The 24,359-nt window shown below is 47.8% G+C and overlaps 2 protein-coding genes across 3 annotated transcripts in view; both read right to left on the bottom strand.

Annotated features, from left to right (window-relative positions):
* ADAP1 (ArfGAP with dual PH domains 1) overlaps positions 1-14,467 on the bottom strand; it is a 65,575-nt gene extending 51,108 nt beyond the window's left edge. Inside the window, exon 1 of one of the 2 annotated variants that reach the window (XM_072023792.1) lies at positions 11,776-14,467. In XM_072023792.1, coding sequence (XP_071879893.1) covers positions 11,776-11,809 — 34 coding nt within the window. In that variant the 5' untranslated portion in view covers positions 11,810-14,467. Of the gene's footprint in view, positions 1-5,610; positions 5,909-11,775 lie in introns of those variants that run through there. The other variant, XM_027468894.3, reaches the window with a different exon arrangement.
* A 4,260-nt stretch (positions 14,468-18,727) lies between these two features.
* COX19 (cytochrome c oxidase assembly factor COX19) lies at positions 18,728-20,384 on the bottom strand. Its single transcript, XM_027468897.3, has 3 exons — positions 20,185-20,384; positions 19,924-20,035; positions 18,728-19,287 (listed from the first exon to the last, which is right to left on the bottom strand). The coding sequence occupies exons 1-3, from the start codon at positions 20,264-20,266 to the stop codon at positions 19,200-19,202; spliced, it is 282 nt and encodes a 93-aa protein (XP_027324698.1). The 5' UTR covers positions 20,267-20,384; the 3' UTR covers positions 18,728-19,199.
* Between the last annotated feature and the right edge of the window lie 3,975 nt (positions 20,385-24,359).

Raw genomic sequence — 24,359 nt, forward strand, 5'->3', positions numbered from 1 at the left:
TTCCATTATGCCAAGCCAAAAGGAATAAAGACTAACAAGGAGCAAAGGGAACATTAAACCAAATGAAGTCTTTTAAGTGCAGAAAGTCTCTTATCCCTCAGCATCATTGCTCCAGAGTGACCAATGCTTACTCTAGAAAGCTTTCGCTGCACAAAGCAGTAGAGATTTTTGGTCACTTGTAAATCGATTATAATGACTTTAAAAATAAAAACGTGATACAACTTCATTTAAAAACATTAAATAGATAAAGCTAAACTAAAGTCACAATAAAGACATTGGGGTGACATTTTCATATCTTGTTCATCTGAAAGGGAAGGCACAGGCAGAGATTAGAGAAGCATCCAAAGCAAAACTGAAACACTTGGGCAATGCAGCTAAATTCAGAAATTAACTTCCCCAACCAGCCTCCTGGGGCCACCACAAGCCCCAGGAAAAACCAGCATACAGCAAATGAACTCTGCAGCTTCAACTCAACATTACTAAGTGTAAGGATGACCCACAGAGGAAAAAAATAGGGCTGAACCCCCAAAATAATAAACGAGAACCAAGATAAGACAATTTATACAAACCAAAAGGAGAGTAGAGAAGATAGGAGGTGGGATGGCAGTGGCATATATTTTTTTCAATCAAACTTTCCAGTACCCTGGCTATAAAAACAAGGTTCCAGTTTGAAAAGCCCTAAATGCCATAAACCTGAGTAAAAGCCACATGAAGTAGAGAAGTAATAGGCCCAAAATAACCACGAGGCAAGAACAAGAACTGACTCACAAAATTCACCCACGTCCCCTCTCCACTTTTTGCCTGAAGCCAGTTATTGCACCAGCACTGACCAAGACAAACATCCACAAGAACGTGGCCAACGCATTGCAGCGCCCCAGAAACGCATCCTCCAGCTCACGCCACTGGCTCCAGCACGCGAATGATGCCTTGGGCCATAAGCTGTGGGGCTGCATCCCAGCTACACCAGCTGAGATGGAGCCAGTCTGTTACCGGGATGGAGCTTCCACATGTATTCCTGACCTCCTTCCCTTATTCGAGGTGATAAAGACTCATCAAAGGGAAAAGAGAACCCATGCAGGTAGGCAAAACCTCGTTTCACCCTGCACAAGAAAGGTAACTCGTGTCCTATAAGGGAAGATGTAATCACTGGGGTTTTAGTGCAGTCAATGCAAGCGAAGCCCTTTCTGCTTGCCACTCGGCTGCTGCTGATTTGCTAAACACCACAGTCAGGAGAAGCCCACGTTCAGCACTGAAGTTCTGTTGCTATTTACTTTGGGAAAGGATTAGGAGGTTAATAAACAGGCCCTGGTCATGCATGTTTAAAAATAACAATAAAAGACATTAAAACTGAAGCCAAACAGCCTCCCACTAACACTCCCCGTTAAGTAGGAACATTTTTCAGTGAAGGCACTAAAGTTGCCAAGGTCTTTCGATTCAGCTGTCAGGTCTCAGCAGCCCCCTCTGCTTGCTGCCTGCAACCCACAGCACTGCTGCAAGCCTGGGCATCGGGAAAGGACAGACAGCACCGTCGCGTTACACATCCTTTGTCTGAAAACGCTCCCTTTCCCTGCAGAACGTGGCTAAATGCAATGACCACAGGATTTTTTTTTTTTCCCCTTTCTTTCCCTCCACTCTGTTTATGCCAAGGGAAAAGAGCTGGTAAATTCCTGGGAAGAGAAAGAACTCTTTAAGTTGGAGGACAATGGAGGTGATGGAACAAGTTTCCACTTTTAGCTTGAAAATGAAAAGACCGTTTCACGCCATTAGAGCAGCAAAGCTCTGGAACAGCTTTCCAGTGGGAGGTGGTGGGGGCAAAAAGAGAGAACGAGCTCCACGGCAGAGCCCCATCGCTCCACAGAGGGATGAGATGTCACTGAGGATGACAGTACGAGACAGGACCCAATGACTCAGTCACCTGCCTTCCAGATCTGTGTTCTTAGGACTGGGGAGCTGATACAGGATAGAGAGGCTCGAGATCAAATCTTCTCAGCACCCTCCTTAACCCAGGACGCATCACACCATGCCTGGCACTCGTGGCTTTTCCTTGAATCACTGCCCTTGTTTCATGAAAGCAAGGGATTGGAAAAGCTTCACCTGCTTTAGAAACAAGATGATGCTGGGGCTGCAGGAAGGTGTTTATAAACCCTCAGCTGCACGCCACCCACCCTCAGGCTTTTATATACACCACTACACCAAAATACCAAATCCACCGTGTTTTGCAGCACAAAAGCCCTCTGATATAAGGCTCGCTTCTATCACTCACCCTCTGTTCCTTCTCTGTTTCACCCCACCTGAGCCCCATGCACAGAAAAGCCGATGTTTCCCTTACTCCTTCCAGGGTCCACGTCCCCAGTAATTCATCCCAAATAAAAAAGATGAAAATAATAATTAAAAAAGAGAAAAAAAAAAGCCACGTAAACTGCTGGAGGGGTTTAAACTGCAGGATTAGTTTGATGGGATTTCCACTTCTGTCATCAGAGCCTCACTGTCCCTCACAACGTAAAATGATTCTCGCTTAGTGGAAACACAACTGTAAGTTAGAGAAAAATGAAGGGAGAAATACTCAAGGTCTTGTCATGCCCTGAGATAACCATCGCTCTTGTGATGTGTGGAAAGATTGCCTGAGACAAAGAATCATTTAGGGGGGAAAAAAGCACTGAACTGCCACATTAGTCTTGAAGAAAAAAAGATTATTCTAATACATCGAGAGCCATTACACACCAGCAATTCAGGGCGATCACTCAGTTTGCACTTAAGGCTGCATTTCCCATGCTGTCTGCACGGTGGAAGCATGTCTTTAAACCCACCAAAACAAACGGCACAAAAAGACATCTGGGACCCTGACTTCAGGGGAGTGTAAGGGCAGGGCACCCCACACCCCATAACCCTACTGCTGTGGCTCCTGCCCTACAGTTCAGTTTCAAAGATGTAGCTAATGCAATCTCATTACTCCTTACGGATGGATGACATTTCTGCAACTGATTTTTTTTATTCAGAAACACCTTTCACTGAAAATTAAGGTTCTGCACAGCAGCAATTAATAGAAAACTAAGAACCCTTAAAATAAAACAAGAACTGCGAGTGTGAAATGTAGCCACGGTGATTTTTTTTTTTTTTTGCCATGCTCATTATCAGTCTGTGCTTCAGCATCCTCCCTGCATTCCCAGCTGTCATGGCCAGAGCACTGTAAGCCTGTTCCCCCTACCTGAGACATGCCCTCAAAATCTCATCTGGGAGAACGCCTCGGAAGCTCTGCTTTTGCACAAGAGATTTTCCTGTCAGCCCACATGCTGGTCCGGGGGAAGACAGAGAGCATGGATCCGACCTTCCCGAGCATCAGACTCAATGCCACTCGAGACTTGCCACACAAGTAGCCTTGGTTCTAGGACTTGGCCACTTAAATCGTCCTCAGCTGGGATAATCTAAGTGGCAAATGCTGGCCCAGAGCCAGGCAATTGTGAGGCTTTGCCTGGAGCTCACCAATGATCCAGCTAGGTGACGACCTGCAGAGGACAAAGCTCCTTCGCAGCCTAGGAGAAAAGGTGCTGCCTCCCTGACATTCCCTGTACGTCCTGGGGGTTGTTTTTTTGCATGGTCACAGCTTAGTCACAACGGTGCCCAGCTGCAATCTCTTCTGCATCAGGAACTCGCGGTTTTGTTATGTGAGCCTACAGTGCCTGGGACAAGCCCTCACTCCAGGGCTGTGGCTACTGTTTTGGCACCTGGGTGAGGCTCAGGAACAAAAGACAAACCTTTTTTTAACAGCAGGGAGGGAAGAACTTCCACTGACTGGCAGATTTCTGAAACAAACATTTCCAAGAGCAAAAGAAAACCCAGCTAGTTTCCAAATACATGAATTAAACTAACAAAGAATTTTCACCTGGTTTATTTCTAACCCATCCTATCCTTTGTTATCTGTATCCCTGAGCTAAATGGCTACCTCTCATCATGGCTCCTGAAGCACCTCAGGATTTCAGGGAAGGCACACACCCACCTGGAAGCAATCATGATTAACCAGGGATCCTGACCTTTCGCTTCCCAGCAGGTGCACCACATCAGCAGTATGACGACATGTAGGAGCACAGGAGTACTACATGTTTCTGCATCTCCTGTTCGTTCTCCACCCTCCTCTTCTTTCATTCTCACTTTATTTCCTCTGCTTTGGTACTTTTCTCTCTCCAGCTGTCCACCCAGTACCAGCTCTCACCTTTTTCTCTCTTTGTGTCCCACCTCTCAGTGAAGGCCATGCTTACACCCCATTCTGGAGGCTCTCCAGACACCTGTCCCACATCACCTCCTACCCAGACTCAGAAAGTCCTGGCCTGCCTCACCTGCCCAGGACGAGCAACTGGACCCAGCCTGAATATTTTATGTATTACCTACAGACACAAGTTATGCATCTTACATTAAATAACCCAGGGCTTCTCCTATTTATTGTCCCTCCTGGGCAGACGAGCACGTTACAGCACCACTACTAACTCTTATTTGCCAAAGGTACCGAAGCACAGTGATAATTAAAGAAATTGGGTTTCAGAGCAGAGGTCCAGTCCCAGGGGAGTAATGCTGCCACAGTTCAAAGAGGCTGAATGATATTAATGTAGCACACCTCATGTTACAAAAGACTCTGGCCCACATTCTCCTCTACAAGTTTCACCAAGGTATCTCTGCACGCAAGTGTCCCCAAAAGCAAAACACAGCTTTGTTGTTTTACCAGCCCATTTAGTCTTTTAACAACCACACTTCCCCAGCATGAGCTATCTCACTGACCTACAGCTTCATCCCTATTCTGCTGATGCTGAGGAACTTCCCATTTTGCGGAGAGGCTTCATATCACACAGGGCAGGGAAGAATTATCCCATCGAGCCCAAGTGTCCTCCAGAAAGGGACAATTTAGGAAGCCACTTATGTGGCGAGCCCAAGCTGTGCTCAGCACGACACCCAAGAGGGGGGCTGCTACAGCCGATGGGTGGGAGCAGAGCAGGCGGCGCAGCACTGCAAAGCAGTTCACACCATGCAGAAAGTTCTTTGTCCTCTCCAGCCACAACGCGTCTCAAAGTGTGCTGCAGCTTCCTGAGATGCAGGCTGGGGACCTGAAACCGCTGGTGACGGTGGGAGCTGGATGGTGTGGTCCAACTGAGCTTGGAAACCCACAGAAATCAGCATCAATAATTCAGCTGAAGCAGGATTTATTATTGTATTTTTTTGCCTATGGAGTGATGGAGGTTGAAAAGGACATCCCATCCCTACACCTTTCAGAGCCACCCTGCCCAACCTAACGCACGGTTAGCTGTTACCATGCGACGACTAAAATGCATAACGATATATAAAAAAAAAGAAAAAAGAAAAAAAAAAGAGGCCGGGGAAGGAGAATTCACCTGCTCTGCGATTTCCAAGCCCCTTCTCCCGGGCAGGTCCCGCAGCCCCCCGCTTTACCGAGCCCAGCGGCGGGGGGGGGGGCACTGCGGGCAAAGGCTGCTGCTGTGCGGGAGCGGCGATGCCTCTGCTCCCCCCGCTACGGGTGCGTGTGTAGGGCTGGCTGCGGGTCTGCAAGCCCCCGGAGCAGGGGCTCGGAGCCCCCCAGACTCCCCCACGCCCCCCCGGTGCCCTTACCGGGTGCGGTGCAGTCGGCGCACGCCGCGTTGCCCGGCCGCTGGAGCAGCTCGCCCAGCGCCTTCCTGCTCCTCTCCTTCGCCATGGGGGGGCTGCGGAGGGTGGAGGGGAGGGGAAGGCTCCGCCGAGGCTTCTTTTAGGCGAGCTTCATGACGAGGGGCTGCCGGGGCTGCTGCTGCTGCTCCATGCGGCCCCGAGCGAGGGGCAGGCCGGCGGCTCCCAGCCCCCGGGAGGCTGCAGCCTCCCCGCCCCGCAGCCTCCGCGCCCGGCTCGGTAGCCGGATCCGCCTCTCGCCTCTCCCCGCTTCGCCGAGCCGCTCGCCCGCGACCTCCAGCGGTCGCTCGCCGTCGGGGCTCCGCGCCCCAACCCCGCCCGAACCTCTCCGACTTCCCCCTTGGGTCCCCATCTCGGCCGCCCTCCGGCTCCGGAGGAATTTTGGGGTGTCCCCCTCCCACCTCACCGCCTGGGGGTTCCCGGAGTCCTGCCCTTCGCTGTTTGAGCGCAGCTGGGGTTTCCCTGGCTGTGCTGCTGTCCAAAAGGACACCACTGCCTTTTTCCTCTCAGTGTATCTCAGGACCATGCTCCGAAAGTCCCCCAACACCTTGCACCCCAATGCTTGGGAGTTCTGGGGTGAGGGCACCACGGCTGTGCTGAGATCAAGGACTGCCACCTCTGCTGCTCCTCACCTGGCCTACGGGCAAATGCTCCTGGCCCCCATTTTGCCACTAAGGGTAACTCAAGGTGGTGATGTGGGAAATCTGCCAAGAGGAGGGGGTCAGGGCTGTGTCTGGAGAAAGACCCCTGCAGAATCCGTCCTCTCAAACACAGGCTTCAGGTATCTGTTAGGCTGCTTCAACTTATTTGTGGTAAATGCAGCTCTGGTTATAGAAAGGGTTTGGGTCTTGTGGAGCGAGCCCCCCATTCAAACTGTCCACCTCTGCTGCCTCAAGAAGAGCAGGGCACCTCTTGCACAGCACCAATCTTGCTGCCTACAGGGCCAAAGGCACAAGGGCCAGTAGGAGGCGGCTCCCTGCAGCTCCTGGAACCCTTCCACCCCTGAACCACCACCAATCCTGCCAACATACGCGGATGTGAGCAGGGCCGCAGGTTCCCAGGAACACTTTGTGCAAAGAAACCAGCATACACCCTTACACACGGGCAAAACCACGGCCTGGTACGTTTACAATGCCCCCGTTGTCTGGAATACGTTTTCCTAACTGACCTTTGCATTTGTGCCATCAGGCGAGCGGCTGTAACCGAGTTAATTTCTGATTGTTCCGCGCTGACGTCAGGCTGCTCCTCGCCGGCTGTGCGGCGCTCTGCTCCGCGCTGCGCTGCCGCTTGCTGCCTATACACGTGTAGGCTGATGACATCTGGAAACTCGTTCCCATGCTAACCAAAGGCGTAATCCCACTCAGAGTCCTTTTGTTGAGGTTTTCAGCCGCAGCAACCAGCTGGTGTGCCCAGAGGCGACCTTGCCTTCACCCTCCCTGCCCGTAATACCTGGAGCAGCACTGCCGCTAACACCTGCCGGGGACTTACACCAGTCCAACTGGCTCCAGCACAGAATCACAGCCCTAATCCTCCAAAACCCCATTATATTCAAATTTGTGGAACTACTGCCTGGTGTAAATGCTTACAGGAGCAGAGCTCTACCTAAATCCAAGCCAGGAGGTGAGGTTTTCATTTGCACTTCAGCCCCATTCCTCTGGCATTTCTAGCTCAGGCACTTGCTGAATCCCTCGTGCAGCAGCCGGGATGCTGCAAGTCATTATGAACTTACCAGGGGCAGGGGCTGGAAGGGAGATTGGTTTTAAAGTCTCTGTTTAGCTTTCCATTAAGTCTTATTGATTCTCTTAATTTTTTGTTCTCCTGGTTGCTAGGCAATCCCTCTCTGCGTGCTGGAAACCAGGGCTGCAGACAGAAATTTATATCTTGTAATAAAATCAAACATAACAGAGCCTGTTGTCAGCGATGAGACGGGAGCGGTTCATAAAGGACAGGCTGAGCAGTGGAGGTGCAGCGTGGGGCCAGCACTGATCAAGCCATGGTTATCCACAGCTCCAAGGCCCCAAACAATTCCCAATTCCCTCGGCACAAACACAACAGTGAGAATCCTACTCCAGACTTGCAGCTGGGAACCAAACAGCACAGGTGGGTAGAGGGGGCACGGAGAGGGAGAAAAGCTGCAACAGGACCAAACCAGCCAGGATGGAGGAGAAACTTCTGTTTAGTTGGAAATCAATGGCTCGATTCAATCTCACATACCAGTGCATTTCCAGAGCTCTGTGGCAGTGCTGGCAGGCTCCTGGGAGGCTGGTGGCACCTCAGCTCAGGCAGGTCCACGTCAGACTGCTCCCTGTAGGATCCAACACCTCATCCGAGCTTTTCCCCATGCTTTCCCTGTGGGTACGGCTTGTCAGGGAGTGCTTAATGAATTTTCTCCCAGTTCTTACACAGCCCCTGGCCATACCCTCCAGAGACCAATTGTCACTGCCAGCGTATCGTCCTCGTTCAGATGGTTTCTGACTCTCCACTGCTGAGTGACTTCTTAAGTCTGACATCATTTTTATAGCTATACACACATATATGTATATTTACACATAAATACATGCACATTTGTGTGTAAAATGTCTGTTTATAAACACCCACACTTTTAGCTGGGCTTTTCTAAGTTGCAAGGTTGTCGTCTTAGAAACAGACGTTATTAATGGCATCTCCCCAGGTGCTGAGCACGGTGGCAGCCAGGGCAGCCTCTACAAATGCTGAACTGTGAGGGCAGGGGAAGAGATGCTCAAGAATTCCTGGAAACCTTTTCATCATCTTTGTGGTGACACCCTGAAAATTCACTAACAATCCCCAAATTACCTTCTCTTTGCCCCTCTGTATCAACTCCTTTCACCCCTGGATTGCCCTGCATTGTTACCAGAGGGCTGTTTACACTGGCATCCGGTTAATTTTGCAGCCCCAGCCCTGAAACTGTGAAATCAATGCCACAATCACTTGAACACAAGGATATTAAACTCAGTCCCTTACACGACCTGGGAGTGCATTCACAGCGCAACATGGGGAAACATTAAAAATTCTTGTGCGAACAGCAAACCCTAACAGAAATATCAATAATTCATGCCACTGCAACCGCATTCAAGCAAAACTCTGGAGCAGCAGAAACACCAGCCCGGGTCCCTCACGCTTCCTTGACACTACAGCAGAGGTTGTAGCACTATCTGCTCTTGCAGCTGGGGGTTGTGTGAACAAGCCATAGCACTGACCACTCCCACAGTAAAGCAACTAGTTTCAGTTGTGCTATGGTTTTCTGTTCAAAAGAAAAAAGGAGGAAAAAAAAAGAAATTCTAGATTTATTTTTTTAAATAATATTAATTGAGTTAAATCGAGAGTGGCTACACCTGGAAGGGAGGAATGCCACGCAGTGCTGAGCTTAGACCAGGGCAATTAAAAATCCTTGAACTGAAAATCTGATAGCAACACCAACTTGCTCTGATTTTGACCAAATTGCTTTATGGTTCCTGTGATCTTTTCTCCTTGTGTAGGACAGGGAAAAGCATGCTCCCTCTTTGAGATGTGTTGATCACACAGATGTGTTAATTCCACAGAAGAGGAGAATGTAAAGGAAAATTATGTGAGGCTCCCCAAATACAAGACCTAAGCCCTACATCTGCAGAGCTGCTCTGCACCTGCACCAGCCCCAAAGAGGAAAAGGCGTCCTGCAGCTCTAAATGTGCCTCGCTGTGGAGTGATTTGCAGATCAGGGTTTCACCACATTTGCATAGTGGCCAACTCTGTTGCAAAGCCCTGCGGTACTGACATGAAAAGAAGCCTGCTACTCCCATCATTTACTGGCTGTGCACGCCAGACCACTGAGCTCCTCGTCAAGGGAGAAAAAACAGGGAAAGGACAGGAAGGAGTTGCAGAGCAACATTTGTCTGCTGATTTACTTAGACGCCATTTTTCAGGCTTCTGTGAGAGCCACTGATCACAAACCAGCCAGTTTCTTCCTGCCCTGCATCCGTGACTACGCCCCAGAGCTGCGACCTGCTCTCGCAACCCTGCCACCACAGAAAGGAAAGTTACCCCAACCACTTTTCTCAGCCTGTCCATCACGTGCTCGGGCCCTTTCTGTTTCTTCCTCCAGTGTGACAGCGCTCTTCCCTCCGCCTGGGCTTGCTGCAGAAATAGGCTGGTTTGGGAATCGATATACAGAAAGGCGAGTTCCTCACCAGGGTCACACAGGATTCTCTGTCCCACTGACGGGTGGCTGGGAGCCAGGAGACATCCTGGAGAGCAGCTAGGTACTTGCTAAGCTTCAGGATGTCAGGTATTTGCATCTGTCTGCTGCACAGAGGGAAATCTGAACACAAGAAAAAACGCACTACAAAAATCCCTTTGCTGTTTCATACAACATAAAATAGGACACCAAGGGGCAGCTGGGGGAACAGGCTCCACAGCAGCTACCATGCACCTGACGGGAGCTGTGCTGCCTAATGACACTCTCGGAGAAGATGAAATTAGATCAATGAAGTCAATAATTCACCTACACCCCTGTTACACCACTGCTTTTAGCATGATTCCTGATTTATAGGAATTAGAAGGCTTCAGTCTGGGAAACCAGATGGAGAAAGCCATAACACACGTGAAGAGAGTCACACATCAGGGCACCAGCTCCTCCACGAAAAGGCAGCGTGATCAGTCAGAGCTGGCCATCATCAATTCAACCTGAATCAGGGACAGTTCCGACATGCAAACCACAGGGCAAACACTCATCATGGAAATTGCTTTTGCTCAATTCCAATAACTTAATCTCTCCCTGGCCTGAATGGCTCATCCTTCCAGGAACAGCTCGGAGATGTTCAGTCAGGAGACTGCACTGCACCATGTCCCATCGCAGGGTGGAGACTGAAGTGGCCAAGGCTGCTGCTGTGTCCTCTGGGGGACTAGGAGGTGCTCCCATCCAGTGCAAAGAGGATGATGGAGAAGCTATCGGCAGGACTGTGGGGCAGAGAGAAAGGAGATGAAGCCCAGCACATTGCTTCTGGCCTGGAAGTCCCTGCAGCAGAGCCAGAGTCGTCAGAAAGAAGCCAAGCCATCTTAGAAGGGCACAGAGGAAAAGAGGAAACTGGGCACAGTTACAGCCCCCAAGAGCCCGTCTCGTATCATGGGCTGCTGCCTTCAGCTGCCCCTTCAGCTCAGACAGCTGAGACCACATCACTTTCTGTAATATTGTTCAGCTGTGATTTGAATAAAGCATTAGATGGAAACAAAGCTGTGGTTTTTCTCTAGAAAGAGATTAGAAATGATTGCCTGGAGGAAGTTGCCGAACAGCTGGAGATGGTAATTGAGCCTCCCCCCAATTAACTTTGTCCATAGAAAGTTGAAGACCATGTCCTAACCTTCCTCTGGCTGCTGATGGGATCGTTTGGATGTCACTGCATGCCTCGTAACAGCTCCCACAACATCAGGATACAGAGCATGCTGTTCACTTATTTGTTTATTTCAGTATGCTTTGCCAAGGAAAAATCAGCAAAGAATTAATTAACAGCAATTATTTCTAGCAACAACAGAGCAGCCCTGCTCCAGAAGCCATGAAAACATCATCATGAGACCCCTGTGGCTGAAAAGCCTTTATAAACAGGTGCAAAAATAAACAATTTTATAGCAGGCTATAAAAAGAGCCCAAGCCAGGTTGGGGAATGGCAGGGGAGAGAGTGACAGAACAGCCATTTCGGTGGCTGAGTCAAAGCAGCTGCCCAGGTGACTTCTGCGAAAGAGCTTTAATAACCAAGCCAGCCCTGAGCAGCAGCACCAGCCTGATTCAAAGAACCAGCAGGGCCGGGTTATTGCTGCAGCAGAGGGTTTGCTACACCAGTCACTTTGTGCTATTAGCGCTGCTAACGTGATTTACAGTCTAAGCCAGTCCAACCCATTAGAGCTGTGATCTCAAGCACTAGCCAGCTCCAGTTTCAGTGATAAACATCGCCCCCCGCCTATTATTTGCTAAAGTAAGCCAAAATAAAGCCATCAATTCAGACATCTCTCTGTTCCAATGAGCCCTTCTACCTGGCACCACCACACCTGCAAGTCTCCTGGAGCGAATGCTGAAAGGAAAAGGCGGGAGATATTCCAGACTCGCTCTCATTTTTCACCCACCTGGTTCTTTTTCAGCAACCAGCAAGCTCAGCATTTGACCCTCTGACAGAACTCGGGCATCCTGTATCACCAAAGCTGTGCAGTGACCTGCTGCTCGTTACATCTTTGTCCTGCACGCAGACGGCCCTGCTGACCATCTCCCACGTGAGGAGGCCAGGCTGCATCTCCTCCCAGGCGATCACCTCCAAGCAGCTGGCAGCGGACAGTCGCTTTTCCACAGGATCCTGCAACACAGTTTGGAGAAGTAGGAACTGAATGGGACCCCCAGTCTCACCTGTGCGTTCACACCATTACCTGCGCATGCAGAGTATTAACATCTGATCTATGCCATTGTTTGTGCTTTCCTGTACAGATCCTGGTCTGGCACACTGCTACCTCTAAACTAGGCACAAATGTGACTGCACAGAGAGAAGGGGCAGGCTTGTGTTGCCAGGCTATGGGCACACATGGATGCTGCCTTAGCAAACATTCTGAGTACACACACACACAAGCTGAGGACACACCAAAGAGCAGGCAGAGCCCTGCCCGCCTGACAACATGTGCTCTGGTACACATGGGTGGTGAGCTCGAGGGGTAAAGGACAGCCTGCTAAATACTCAGGTCAAAGTCAGCACAGTGTACCCCCTCCCTTCCCCATCCAGAGTAAGGAGCAAAAACCTGGGGAGGTAACTGCAGCAATGCCAGCAGCCAACCTTATCCCCACCCTGAGATTCCCAATTTGGTACCTGGTCACAGGGATGTGAAAGCTCAGTTACCAATGTTTTGATTTTTTTTTCTCGTGCTTGGTTCAGCATCCTGTTACCAGCCAGTTCCTTGGCACTGATCAGATCTGCAGCTTCTGTGCAATTCCTGAGTAGCAGTAGCAGGACTTTTTCTCCATTTAGGTCTGCCCACTTGAAAACTGCCTGCTTTCCTCCACGTAGTGAAATGCTATTGACCATCTAGCAAGCCATGTTACCACGGGCTTGTTGTCAGAGCAACCCAGAGGGAAAAGCCCCCTGTAGATTGCCAGCAAATTGCTCCTCTAAGCTCATGGGAGATTTGCTGTTTCCTGGGAATGAAACCCTGGCTCTTCACCAGCAGGTTTGTGGGAGCAGGATCTCACCCCACAAACCAGCAGCTCTACTACCACCTCCTCTCTCAGAGAAGAAATGAAAGAATTTGAGAGTACAGACTGGGCTAGAGGAGATAATCCATGCAGGAGGCTTAATTTTTGTGTGGTGTCCACAAAACTTGCCTCTCTCCTAAAGAAAGTCAGGATTTGGCATTAGATTCTGCTGAGCACTCACAAGATCTGAAGCAGGGTGCAGCCCACAGCATCACAACAAATCCTGAGCACAGTGCTCGTGTCCCAGATTCTGCGGGGCTACCAATCTGCTGCTTGTCCTGAGGAGAGATTCAGTGCCTCCTAAGCTTGCTGAAACCCGGAACACAGTTTGGAAACAGAGAAATGCAAATTGAGCAACCAAAACCAGGCCTGACTGCCTTTAGAGCACCTCTCCATGTGACTTGCTCCCCACATGCCCCAAGCATGAACCAGGTACATTAACAGGTTCTTGCTGGGCAGGGCTTGCTAGCACTGAGGACACCAGAAATCCTCCAGAAATTAGAGCTGTCAACTCCTAGAAAGTTACTAAAATAGACAAAGAGCTCACTCATCCAAAGGGACTGCAGAAGCAGCCCCCACTGCCTGCTTTTTAAAATCATCAAGATATAGTTAAAAGTTTGAGTCGTTCTGGGCATTCTCCTTTTCTTCACCACCCTGCTTTCTTTTTGCAAGCAGAAGCCTGAGCAGAAGAGCATCTACAGCACTGGTTCAAGGCACCGCTCACTACCAGCCAGCAGGACACGCGGCCAGACAGACCACCACGTCCCTCCCACGTTTATCCAGTGGGAACCTGCCTTACTCTGCGTGGAAGCTGGGAAAGGCTGCTTGTGCAGATAGCTACACATCCCACCAGAGCCGGGGAAGTGTGGAACGGCACAGGCTGGATTCAGCCCACCAGATTTTAGGCACCTGAGCTGTTTCACGCTCACAGAGGTACCTGGGAGCTTGCCTGGGCTGTATGGTGAATACTGGGCTTGTCTGGGGGGTCTTCCATCCAGCCAAGCCCAACAGGAATCAGCAGACGTGACAGACCGATACACCTGCTAATCTAAGTCCCAAAATCTCCTGGAATAAGGGGAATAATATATTGGTGAAACAGCCTGCACAGTCCTGGAGAGTGAACACAAACATGAGTCTCTAGGAAGAGCCATAAAAAAACTGTATTATCATTGGGACCAGGAAATAAAAACGGCATCAAGGTCTATCAAGTCCTCTGCACGCACACACACACACACACACACACTGAACTTCTGGGTGCCTTTCTATGAAGCTCCTATTTCTAGCGGTGATCACTTTTGCGTTTCAAGCCATATGGCACCATCATTCCAGAAGGAGAGCATTTTGTCTTGAAATCTGCTAGCTAGAAAATCTGCTGCATCCTGACAGAAGTGCAGCACTGCCAGCTATTCACAGGGGAAAAAAAGAAAAGTCATTAAAAGAAATGAAGAACTGGGTTAAAATTGATCAGACATCCAATTTTCACTGAAACTCCCAGGAAGGGGAAAATAACCCTTGCATGTACCTTCCCCAAACTGTTTTTGTTAATCGATGAACTTTCATTTCTGTGGGAAACCTGATACAACACAGCCACATTCCCAAATTTAGCAGGAGAATCTACTGCAGGGGATCTCCTGCAGGCAGAACAGTAACCAACTCCCTTTGGGGTCACTGGTTGTGCTAGAAATTACTGTATTCCTGCACGCTGGCAGAAGCATCATTCCATGCCCAGTAATCACTGAGAAGTCTAGAAACACACTGCTCTCCAGTGGAACTGGAACACCCGAGGCACTTTTCAGAGCACACAGCATGAAGCAATGCCACACTTTTCATACAGGAAAAAGAATCCTTCTTTAATGGTCTGCCTACAGAATTTCCTCATCCTTAACTGCCTCCGTGCAATGCCCCAGCAGCTTAATGCTGCCTTCCAGAGCTCTCTGGGCCTGCTTGGAGCAGAATCACATAACGGGGTGCAAATGTAGGTGCTCCAACCTACCTCCTTCCCTCCCGCAGTTAGCACTGGCTATGTGGAGCCTCCAAAAGCGGCAGTAAGTGAAAGGCTATTTTGATTGCTGCCACAAAGGGCGATTAGTCACCAGCAAAGGTCAGCAAATCTGTGGTCAGCAAAGGAAACCAAGCGGGCAATCACTCACTGCAAGCATAATGCCCAGCTGCAAGGAATTTGTGGTTTGGAGCAGGCAGCACAACCTGGGGAGAACGCTTTGGAAGGGGACTGGGGAGGACTGAGAGTGAAGGTCAGCGGGCTGCACCCACTGCCTGCCCACAGCTCCGTGCTGACAGGTGCAGCCCTCCCGCTATGCCTGGCATCCCGCTGCCAGGGGGCAGGTGCAGTAACAGCACGGTAACAACCCTGCCCTACCACAGCAGCACCGCCTCGTTGTGCTTATATGCAGGACTTTGGACCATGGCTCATTTCCAGCACAACCACAGGAGGCTCTCTTTGTGTAGGCTTTTTTTTTTTTTTAAAAAACGAACTCACAGAGACTTGGAAGTGTTTATTAAACCCTTTCTTCCTTGTTCTGCAATTCATTGCCATTGTTTGGAGATACACCTAAAGCTCAAGGTCTCCCAGGAAGACCTTGGGAGACCTAAGGAGGGCTGGCCTGCAGCAATGTTCTCTTTCTGTAAATAACTGCAGCAATCAAGGTTAAACTCTCTGTGGTTGAATTGATTCTAATCTGAACTAAGAAAGGGAGTATGTGCTCTAAGTGCCAACACGAAAAGCTCTGCTGACCTGGAGCCCTCTGGGGATTCCCTGGGACATGATCCCAAGCAGCAGAGCACCTACTTATTGTGTGAGGTGGTTTGGCTGAAAAAGAGCTACATGAAAGACTATTACAGCCCCTCACTTATTGATTTCTATTGTTGTGTTAGCAGCTTACAAAGATCTTCATCGCAAGATAGTCAACGCCTCCTCCTGCTCTGGGCTCTCCCTTCCACACCTGTACAACTACAGCCAGACCGGCAGTCTGTACATTAAGCTGAGAAGAATCTCGTTTTGCAGCCGTTTGCATTCCTCTAAGTCCCAGGGTCTGTCAGCAGGGGGTGCTTCACGGCAGCCTTTGGCAGGCAGCACTGGTGCAGGCAGGGACATTCACCCACTTCTCGGGAAGATTAACGCACTTGTGTGGGACTTACCTTGCTCCTGGCACCACACATAGCACAGCAGCTCATTAACTCCAAACAGCTACATAAAGAAATCATCCCCCCGACAACGCTGCCTACCCTGTACCACACATGCCTGAGCCTCAGCTCACCGTTTCCAGAATAAACTTACCCGGCCCGGTGTCAGCTTCTGGAGAGCTTCCTCTTTGGTACAGGAACAGGAAAGCTTACCTACAAACTTACGACTTTCCTTTGGCTTAAAACACTGCTGTCATTTGAAAGAACAAACCTGGATCCCACAAGCAAAGCTAAAATAAACAGGTTTTAGAGAAAGGTTTTAATTAACGACCTGCGTGTTGGCAGGAATAAATTGAAGAGCATTCCGGGAACTTCTTCCAGATGACTCCGGTGTTGCAGGCACATGTCCCCAGAGCAAGTCGGAACTGTCTGACCCCAGGCTGTGCATTGATTAATGACCTGTTTTTCCACTGCTTCTTAGTAGCATTAGATCTCAATCAAGACCAACTGATAGACCCCTCCTGCTTTGAACTCACCTCACAATTCCACTGAACACATTATCTTCTCCAGCCCATGCCCTACAGCTAGAAAATGTGTCTCTGTCAGCTCCCTGAGTTTTCAGCTATACACTCACAGCTGCCCTCGGTCTCATCCTGGTGCAAAACGGATGGCGCCATGAAGGTGATTCACTGTGCTGGCAGGTGGGATGAAATGAACTCATGGATCTACACAGGACAATGTTTTCTTCAGAGTGGTGAAAGGTGCAAAATTCCCACCCTGGTGATCCCCGTCAGGATGGCAATTACTACTCCTGCAGTAAGTTTAGTGAAGGATGGAGCATGCTCTGCCCATTTTGGCAGCTCAGCAGCAGTCAGCCCATGCTATGCAGGGTCCTGCTGGCTACATCACAAGGATGCTACAGGAAGACTCCAGGCCTACAAGCAGCACTGAGCACTGTTTGGTTTAGTATGGCACACAGTTTTTAGGAACTGCTTTTGTTCCCACTATGCCTCCTGCAACTGGTCCAAAACTGAGGCCTTGGACACTATTAAAAAAAAAAAAAAAAAAAGAAAAAAAAGTCTTCTCCGGCTGCTTTCTCAGCATGCCATCTCAGTTCATTCAAACAGCAGCTATCACTCCAGCTCAGCAGCCGAAATCCAGTCACACAAGACTTGAGAAACATTTCCCCTCTTACTCCGCAGTAACCTGGATAACAGCTCCAACTTTCCCAGGAAAAACCTGGGCTGAAATCGTGAAGTAACTGTTTGGTCACATCAGCGTGCAGTGACACAGACAGATGTAACGACCACTGAGAACACCCTGAATTATTCTACCACCACTGGTGGGTTTTGAATCCCTTGTAGGCATAAACATAACTTCATAATAATTAAGGAGCATGGAAGCATGAAATTTGGTTTCTTTCTTCTGAAGATGCAGGAGATTATTTTAATAATTCTTACGCAGTATCACCAATAGAAAGCTCTTGTTCAGTGGTTTAATATAAAGCCTTTTAATATCTGCTTCAGCAATAAAATCTCTGCTTTCTTTACTATAAATGTACTAATCTCACCAGAAGATACAAATTAAACAGTGGAATGAAGCAGAATAAAAACATGTAGCAGGGACCAAACATCCTTTTCAAACAGGGACCTGCTCTGAACTCTGTAGTCTGTTCAATCAGATTAGACCCAAGCAACAATTTAAATCTCATCTCCACCCCTCAATATGAAGAGCAGAAAATATTCATTCACCCTTTCCTGGATGACTGGGAACAGAGATGGAGAGAGAGGAGCAGAACCAAAAAGAGTAGTAACAGAGCACAGGAATGGCAGGATGTATCAAACAGAGGGCACCAAATAAAGGAGAGCGTAGAACTGCCTTGGCAAACTGTGTGTGTCCCTATCTGCCCCTAAACCTTGCTGTTGGAGAGCAAGGTACAGAAAGAAATGATTCGATGGATTTAAAACAAACAAAAAGGGTGTGGTCTGGAAAGACAATGAAAATACATCTTAAAGATTTGTGAAGCTACTGACTGCTTAGAACACATTTCTAGGGGGGCTAACTGGCCGAGTTATTTTGGCCTGAACTCAGTATCAATTAAGAAAGACTCACTTGCATTACAAATCGCATTAGCTCTGATAATTGATGGTAAGTTGTACAAACACCTGCGAGGGATCTCAAAGCCATATTCAGACATGGTTTGAAGTCTACTGTATAGGCTGGTGCATCACATTCTCAATGTAAGGGCTGCACCTATGTGTTATGGAACAAGATACTGTATTTCCTAGATAAATAGCTTCAATCTATTGAAGGGTTTTTGTTCGTTTTTGACATAACACATTTTTAAAAGAAAAGGTCCAGCCACACTTAGAAGTGCAACTCACGTTTACGTTGAAGACTAGTAAGTGCCATTGCCATCACCACGCTGATCACCATAAGGATGTGAAAGAACATATGGCAGCTCTAAATGAAGAAATGAAGATTCACATAATGGAAGCCTGCTGGTTAAGTGATGAAGTAAAGTTAAGTGAACATTGTTGGCACTGCAAATAAAAGCAGAATCACTATTGGCAACTACAGACCAGTGTCTGGAATTACAAATAATCTCCCAACAACAACAAAGGTAAGAAGATTGAAAAAAAAGACCCACAAAAACCAAATACAAGTATTTTCTATAACTGTGTGAGAAGATCACCCTAAAGGTAGGAATCAATTCCAGTATTTAATAAAAAGCAATTTGCAAGTAACACAACAGCTTTATTTCCACCTGACAAGTAATTGCTGTGAGCATATTAGTAATACCACACGTAAGAATACAGTTCAAGATCTACACAATAAAAGTGTGGGGGGGGTTGTTTGTTTGTTTGTTTTTTTTTTAAAGCAAGAGTTTACTGGTTTTGCAAAAGCATGGAGAACACTTCAGGCAACAGTTGTTTTCTCCCAGGTAAAGTTCTCATGGATCTTCAAGAGTAGGCTAGAGAATTTAAAAGAAAAAGGCTAAGAAATACTTCAGGCAGTCCTTTCTGAAGCAAGCGAAGTGTTATTTTAGGAAATAATATTTTGGAAGAAAGGTTCCGTCACGAAACACTTCCAATCGCAATATGCACAGAAGTACAATATGTACTACATAAGAGTTGTGTTTTCCATACACGAAGAGCAAAGTCGTCTTCCTTCATTACGACTTCTGAGGTTTTGCTTCTGGTTTCTCATCTATCAGATCTTTAAATCCCAATTTTTCCAGTGGTTCATTAGCCATAAGTTGCCTAAGTTAAAAATAACAAAACAAAAACGTTTCGCAGAACATGGTCTAAAACAAGGAAAATAACAGCATTTTCTATTTTACTTAATGTTATTTCCTGTAAAGAAACCCAAGACATCTGTAGAGTGACTGTCACTTGGCAAAGCCTCGGGAACTTCACTTTGGGGAAAGCAACACATATATAAAAAAATATACTCTCACACACACACAACTGGAAAACTGCTGTTAAAATGTGTGTATTGTCTTCTGTTATTAGATAATGAAAGTTTTCTCAGAGGCTGACCTGACTTTTGATTAACTTAATTAACAGACTGCATAAGAGCTTACTAATATTCTACTTGTGTCATTTACTGCATTTTTAAGTGAACATGGTTTACAACATCGGTGGTGCCGTTACACTTTGCTGCTGTGCTTTTCCCACTGTTTGGATACGCAGCCTCACCACTGACCATGTAACACTTGGGAGCGCCCAGGTATCTCAGCACCCTTAACAACACCCCATCCGTTTCCCGCAGGGCGTGCCCAGCCTCACCACAGGTCAGAACCCACTGCACATCAATGCCAGAACGGCGACACCCCTACAAAAACCAAAGGGCGCCGCGGAGGGGCCGGGGGGAAGGGGGAGCCCCCCGGTACTTGCCTCTCCATGCGGCACTGCAGGTAGGCCATGGAGAGCTCTCGGCAGGCGCCGCTCTGGAAGTCGTTGCGGCGGAGGCACTCCATGAAGCGCTCCTTGGAGGCGCTGCACTCCCCTGCAACACAGCCGCGGCCGCGCTCACTGCGGGCCCGGGGCGGCGGGGCCAGGCCCGAGGCCCGGCGCTAGGCCGCGGTGGGGGGGGGGGGAGAAGGCCTGAGGCCCGTGGCTAGGCCGCGCGGGGAGGGCGGGCCCGCCCTACCGCACCGAAATGGTCCAAGGGGAAGGCGCCTTTGTCCGGGGGGCGAGGCTTGAAGTTCTTGGCCCCGAAGTTCATGGCGGTGGACATGGTGCGAGCAGGACGGGGACGGGGACAAGAACCGGGACCGGGAGCGGGCCCGGCCTGCGCCGCCGGGGATCGCCGAGCGCATCGAGCGCACCACGTGACCGCCGAGGGCGGTCCCCCGTTGCTATGGAAACGGCATCGCCATGGCAACCGCGCGGTCGTCATGGAGAGCGTGCCGCCGCCGCCGCCATGTTGGCTGCCGCCCCCCCCCCCCCCCCCCATAGGGAGGGGAGGGAAGGCCGGAGGTGCTCCCTGCTGCCTGGGCCTGAGGCAGCTCAGTGGAATAAAGTGTTTTGTTCTCCTAAAGGCGTTGTTGGTGTCATAATTTGCCCACAGATGGGGAGGGTGGGAGTGCTGGTCATGGGGAAGCTGCCTACAGAGGGTGGAGGGTGGGGATGGTTTCTCTTAAAATGTGTTTGTGTATTTGTAAACAAATGGGAAAAGAGCAAAACGCTGAGACCAGCATCAGCACATGTGTATATGGGGGAACCAGTACCCCTGCTCTCACCTATGAGCCGCCTCAGCTAGGTCTGGCTGAGACAGGACCCCAGGTGGGATGTGCCTCACACACCACAGCCATGTAAAATTCCCTTTTCAGGACCCCTCATCGCTGGTGGGGTGAGCCCAGAGCCTCAGGATCCACACATTGGGCTAAGGCCGTGTAAACTTTTCTTCAATTCAGCAGAATTTCAAATGAGCCATCCCAGTCCCGCTGCAGTGATGCAAGCTTCGACATCAGCCCCCCAGCAGCAATGGGCCTGCTGATCCCTCATTAATCCTCACAGTTAATGACCCGAGTAAGGGTAGCCCAGCAAAAACCTCATGGGCAGCACCACGTTATTTTACGCCTCCTACTGGCAAGGGGCAGGCAGGCAGCTTACCACGACGAGGCCAGTAAAACCAGGTGGTCATCTGCAGATGCAAACTTGCAGGTGTTCACAAGATAACCAAGGAAAACGCTGTTTTGCCCATAGGTCTCCAGCATGCTCTCTGAAACTCCTCAGATCTCATCCTGAAAGGAGAATGAGAAATGGTATTAATTTAACCCACCTGAGTATTAACTGTGGATTATGCTGTTGCAGTCTTTTTTCTTCTTTGCCCATAGCTGCAATTGGTTTAAGATGGTCTTTCATCATTTTAAAGTTGATTTTCTTTTAATTAAATGACTGAGATAAGTAGAAATAATGTGAAGCTAGGGGAGAAAAAAAGAAACAGCTGCAAATGTAAGGGACAACCACTATGAAAATGTTACCTGCAGCACCATTTAAAGTGCTGTTTGTTTATGCTTTGATTGCTTTCTTATTACAGTATTTGAAATTGTAAATGGAAAATTACACCTTGTTCTATTACATAAGCAACTGGTTTACACAGCCTGAAATATGAGGTTTTATTTATTATTGGGTTTTCAAGCCTATGAACAATAGATGTTTTTTATTATATGGTAAATAGCACTTTTCCACTTGACTTCATTATAACAGTTAACAGTAAAAAGGAGATACTCCTCTTTCATAAAGACATGCAACAAACTCACAGATCTCAGAGGGCTGAGCAGTAGAGAAGCAACTTTGGTTTATCTTAACAACTTTAATGGAAGTGCCAAGGCATTCGATTTTATCAAATTGCCCCAATTATGTTCCTTAGTATCTGGCACAATGTTTTACTGCTTGATTGCCTGTGTGAGGGAGGAAGAAATCAAAGCAGAAGATATGCTGGGATCCCACAATGGACTTATTCCCTAACAGAGACGAATCTATGCAGAAGCTGTATCAGTGTGCTGTATTATATTACATCCAAATGTTTTGATCACCTATTAATTAACACAGTGTCATTCTTTGGAGTGTTAAGTTTTGTAGTTACCTAAATTCAGGTCAGGTATAGCAGCAGGTATTTGGTTATGATTACTTAACATTTTTACTGCAAATGTCAGTTGTATCTTCTAGAATTTCCTTTAAAGGCCCAGTGTGTCTTAGAATCTAATACAAGTGCTTCAGAAGTTTAGTGTGTATTTTTTTCCCAAGGAGATCAAATAAAACCTCCATTAGATAATCCTTGTTAAGAAAAAAAAATCTCATTTGCAGATTAAGCCAACCAGTTCCAAAAGAATTTGGTGCCAAGAAGAGCAGTGTCACTAACAGGAATTAAATGCTTTTCACACATTGTCTTTCAAAGAAGCGAGAGACTTTCACGGTACTGGGGAAATCTGAAATAGCTGGTCCAGTAAAAAGTTGCCCACTCTACAGGAGAGATCAGACAATTTGTAAAGCCTTGAGTATTTTACAGTATCTCTAGTCCTGAGCCTTTTCCAAAAATAAAATTAGAAGGTTCAGAATTTGTGACTCCCTGAACTAGGAGAAATCTTGGACTTCCCAGTTGCACAGCTTGATAGATACAAAACACATTGGTTTAAAAGTTTGATTAAAAAAAAAATCCTTTGCTTGAATCAGAGCTGTTAGTCACTAATTACGCATTAAAGTAACATTTAAAAAAATTGCTCTTTTACAATGTTGTCAGAACATACTGAAAACTTTTAGCACTATTGGTGCTTATCTGTCAGCTCTACGAATACACCTTCAGATGGGTTTTCTGCCCACTTCGCATTACTTTTGGAAGTACCACCTAGAAGTACTACGCCAGAGCAGAAACCAGAATCCCTTTTCCTTGTAGTGAGCAGTACTAAGTCTGGGTCTTCATTTGTTTTCTCCTCCTCACCTTGCTACATCTTTTAAGAGCCTACAGAGCCAAATTAACACATAGTTAATTGGAAAATAATTTATCCACAAGCTGTAAAAGCCTCTGAGTAAAGCAGTAGGCAATTTTGTTGCTCGACTTGGGATAGCTGTAAGAAATGAATCAGTTGAACAAGACCAAGCACATTCAGGCGCTGGAATTTGTGCCCTTGAGACGGCTGTTCCCAGCCCCAGCACAGAACACACCTCAGAGAAACATCCTTCCAGGAGCACTCGCTGCTGCGCCTCACCCTCGCGCCGTGAGCTCGCCGCCAGCGCTTACATAAAATCTCTTGCTACATCACTGCCACAGGCTGTTGTAAACCATTTTTCTCCCTTTTAATTCAGGTTCCTAGACAAGCAAAAATGCAGAATATTGCCAGAGTAGTCTGGGGAATGGGGATTTCTGTTATGGATGACTAATGAAACATTATTGTTTTGCACTTAGAGGGAAATCGGTTTCATGCCAGTAAGGTCAGGGCCTTAATATGCTATGTGCTCTGCAAAGATGTACAGAATGATAGATCGTTTTCTGTAACGATTGAGCCAAAACATAGAGGGGAACGTGGCAGAAACAGAAACACGGTGCTGAAAGCCAAAGCAAACTTCTTCTTATGTTGCTAGCTGCAATTCTGGTATACCTAAATCCACATCTCTATCTGCTTCAAGACAGGGGCCCCAAAAGTAAATGCTGAGGCACTGGCTCTAGAAGAAATTAAAAGAAATCCAGTACAAGTGATTTGTATCAAAATGGCCATAGCAAACATGTGTCACTATCCTGTTGTGATCCTACAGAAGTACTGATTTGCAGGATGGGAAGAAGCAGGTGGAATCCAATAAAATACTGCAATAATTATGAAAAAAAATGAAGCGGGTCAAAGTCTATGGCTTTTGATTTTTTTTTTGCACTATCATTGTCAAGGTGAGTGAAGTCCCTTGGCAAGGAGCAGCCTGAGTTTTAACACATCTGAGTCTTTAAAAATGTTAATGTTTAATAGGGTGTGCTCATGCTTTATATATCCCTGATAACAATGCATGGGCTGATAGGCATCTCTCGTGGTTATAAATCTGCTGCAGGGACTTGCGAGGCATACAAGCCCTCGGTGTTCACTCTCATGGTTTATTATGTTATCAGAACTCATTGACTGAATTATGGCTTTATAATAGCTCTTTCTCTGCTTTTTATCCAACTGTTACTGTAGCATTGTTAACCTGTGTCCCATTAGAAGATTGTATCCAGATTGATTCCAGATGAACACACAGATGAGTGTGGCTGTTTAATGTACAGGCTCCTTTTTCAGGAAGAACCGATTATTTCCCTGAGCTATGCCCATAAAGTCTGCTTACCTGAAGATTGTGCTGGTGGAAAG

Source organism: Anas platyrhynchos, chromosome 15 (assembly GCF_047663525.1).
Source record: "Anas platyrhynchos isolate ZD024472 breed Pekin duck chromosome 15, IASCAAS_PekinDuck_T2T, whole genome shotgun sequence".
Classification (NCBI taxonomy): Eukaryota; Metazoa; Chordata; class Aves; order Anseriformes; family Anatidae; genus Anas; species Anas platyrhynchos.

Excerpts from the sequence above, each read along its gene's own strand:
- COX19 (XM_027468897.3), bottom strand. The coding sequence starts at position 20,266 with ATGTCCACCGCCATGAACTTCGGGGCCAAGAACTTCAAGCCTCGCCCC. Across the intron at positions 20,036-20,184 it reads CTTCCCCTTGGACCATTTCG|GGGAGTGCAGCGCCTCCAAG; the intron begins GTGCGGTAGGGC and ends GCTGTGTTGCAG. Across the intron at positions 19,288-19,923 it reads CTGCAGTGCCGCATGGAGAG|GCAACTTATGGCTAATGAAC; the intron begins GCAAGTACCGGG and ends TTTTTAACTTAG.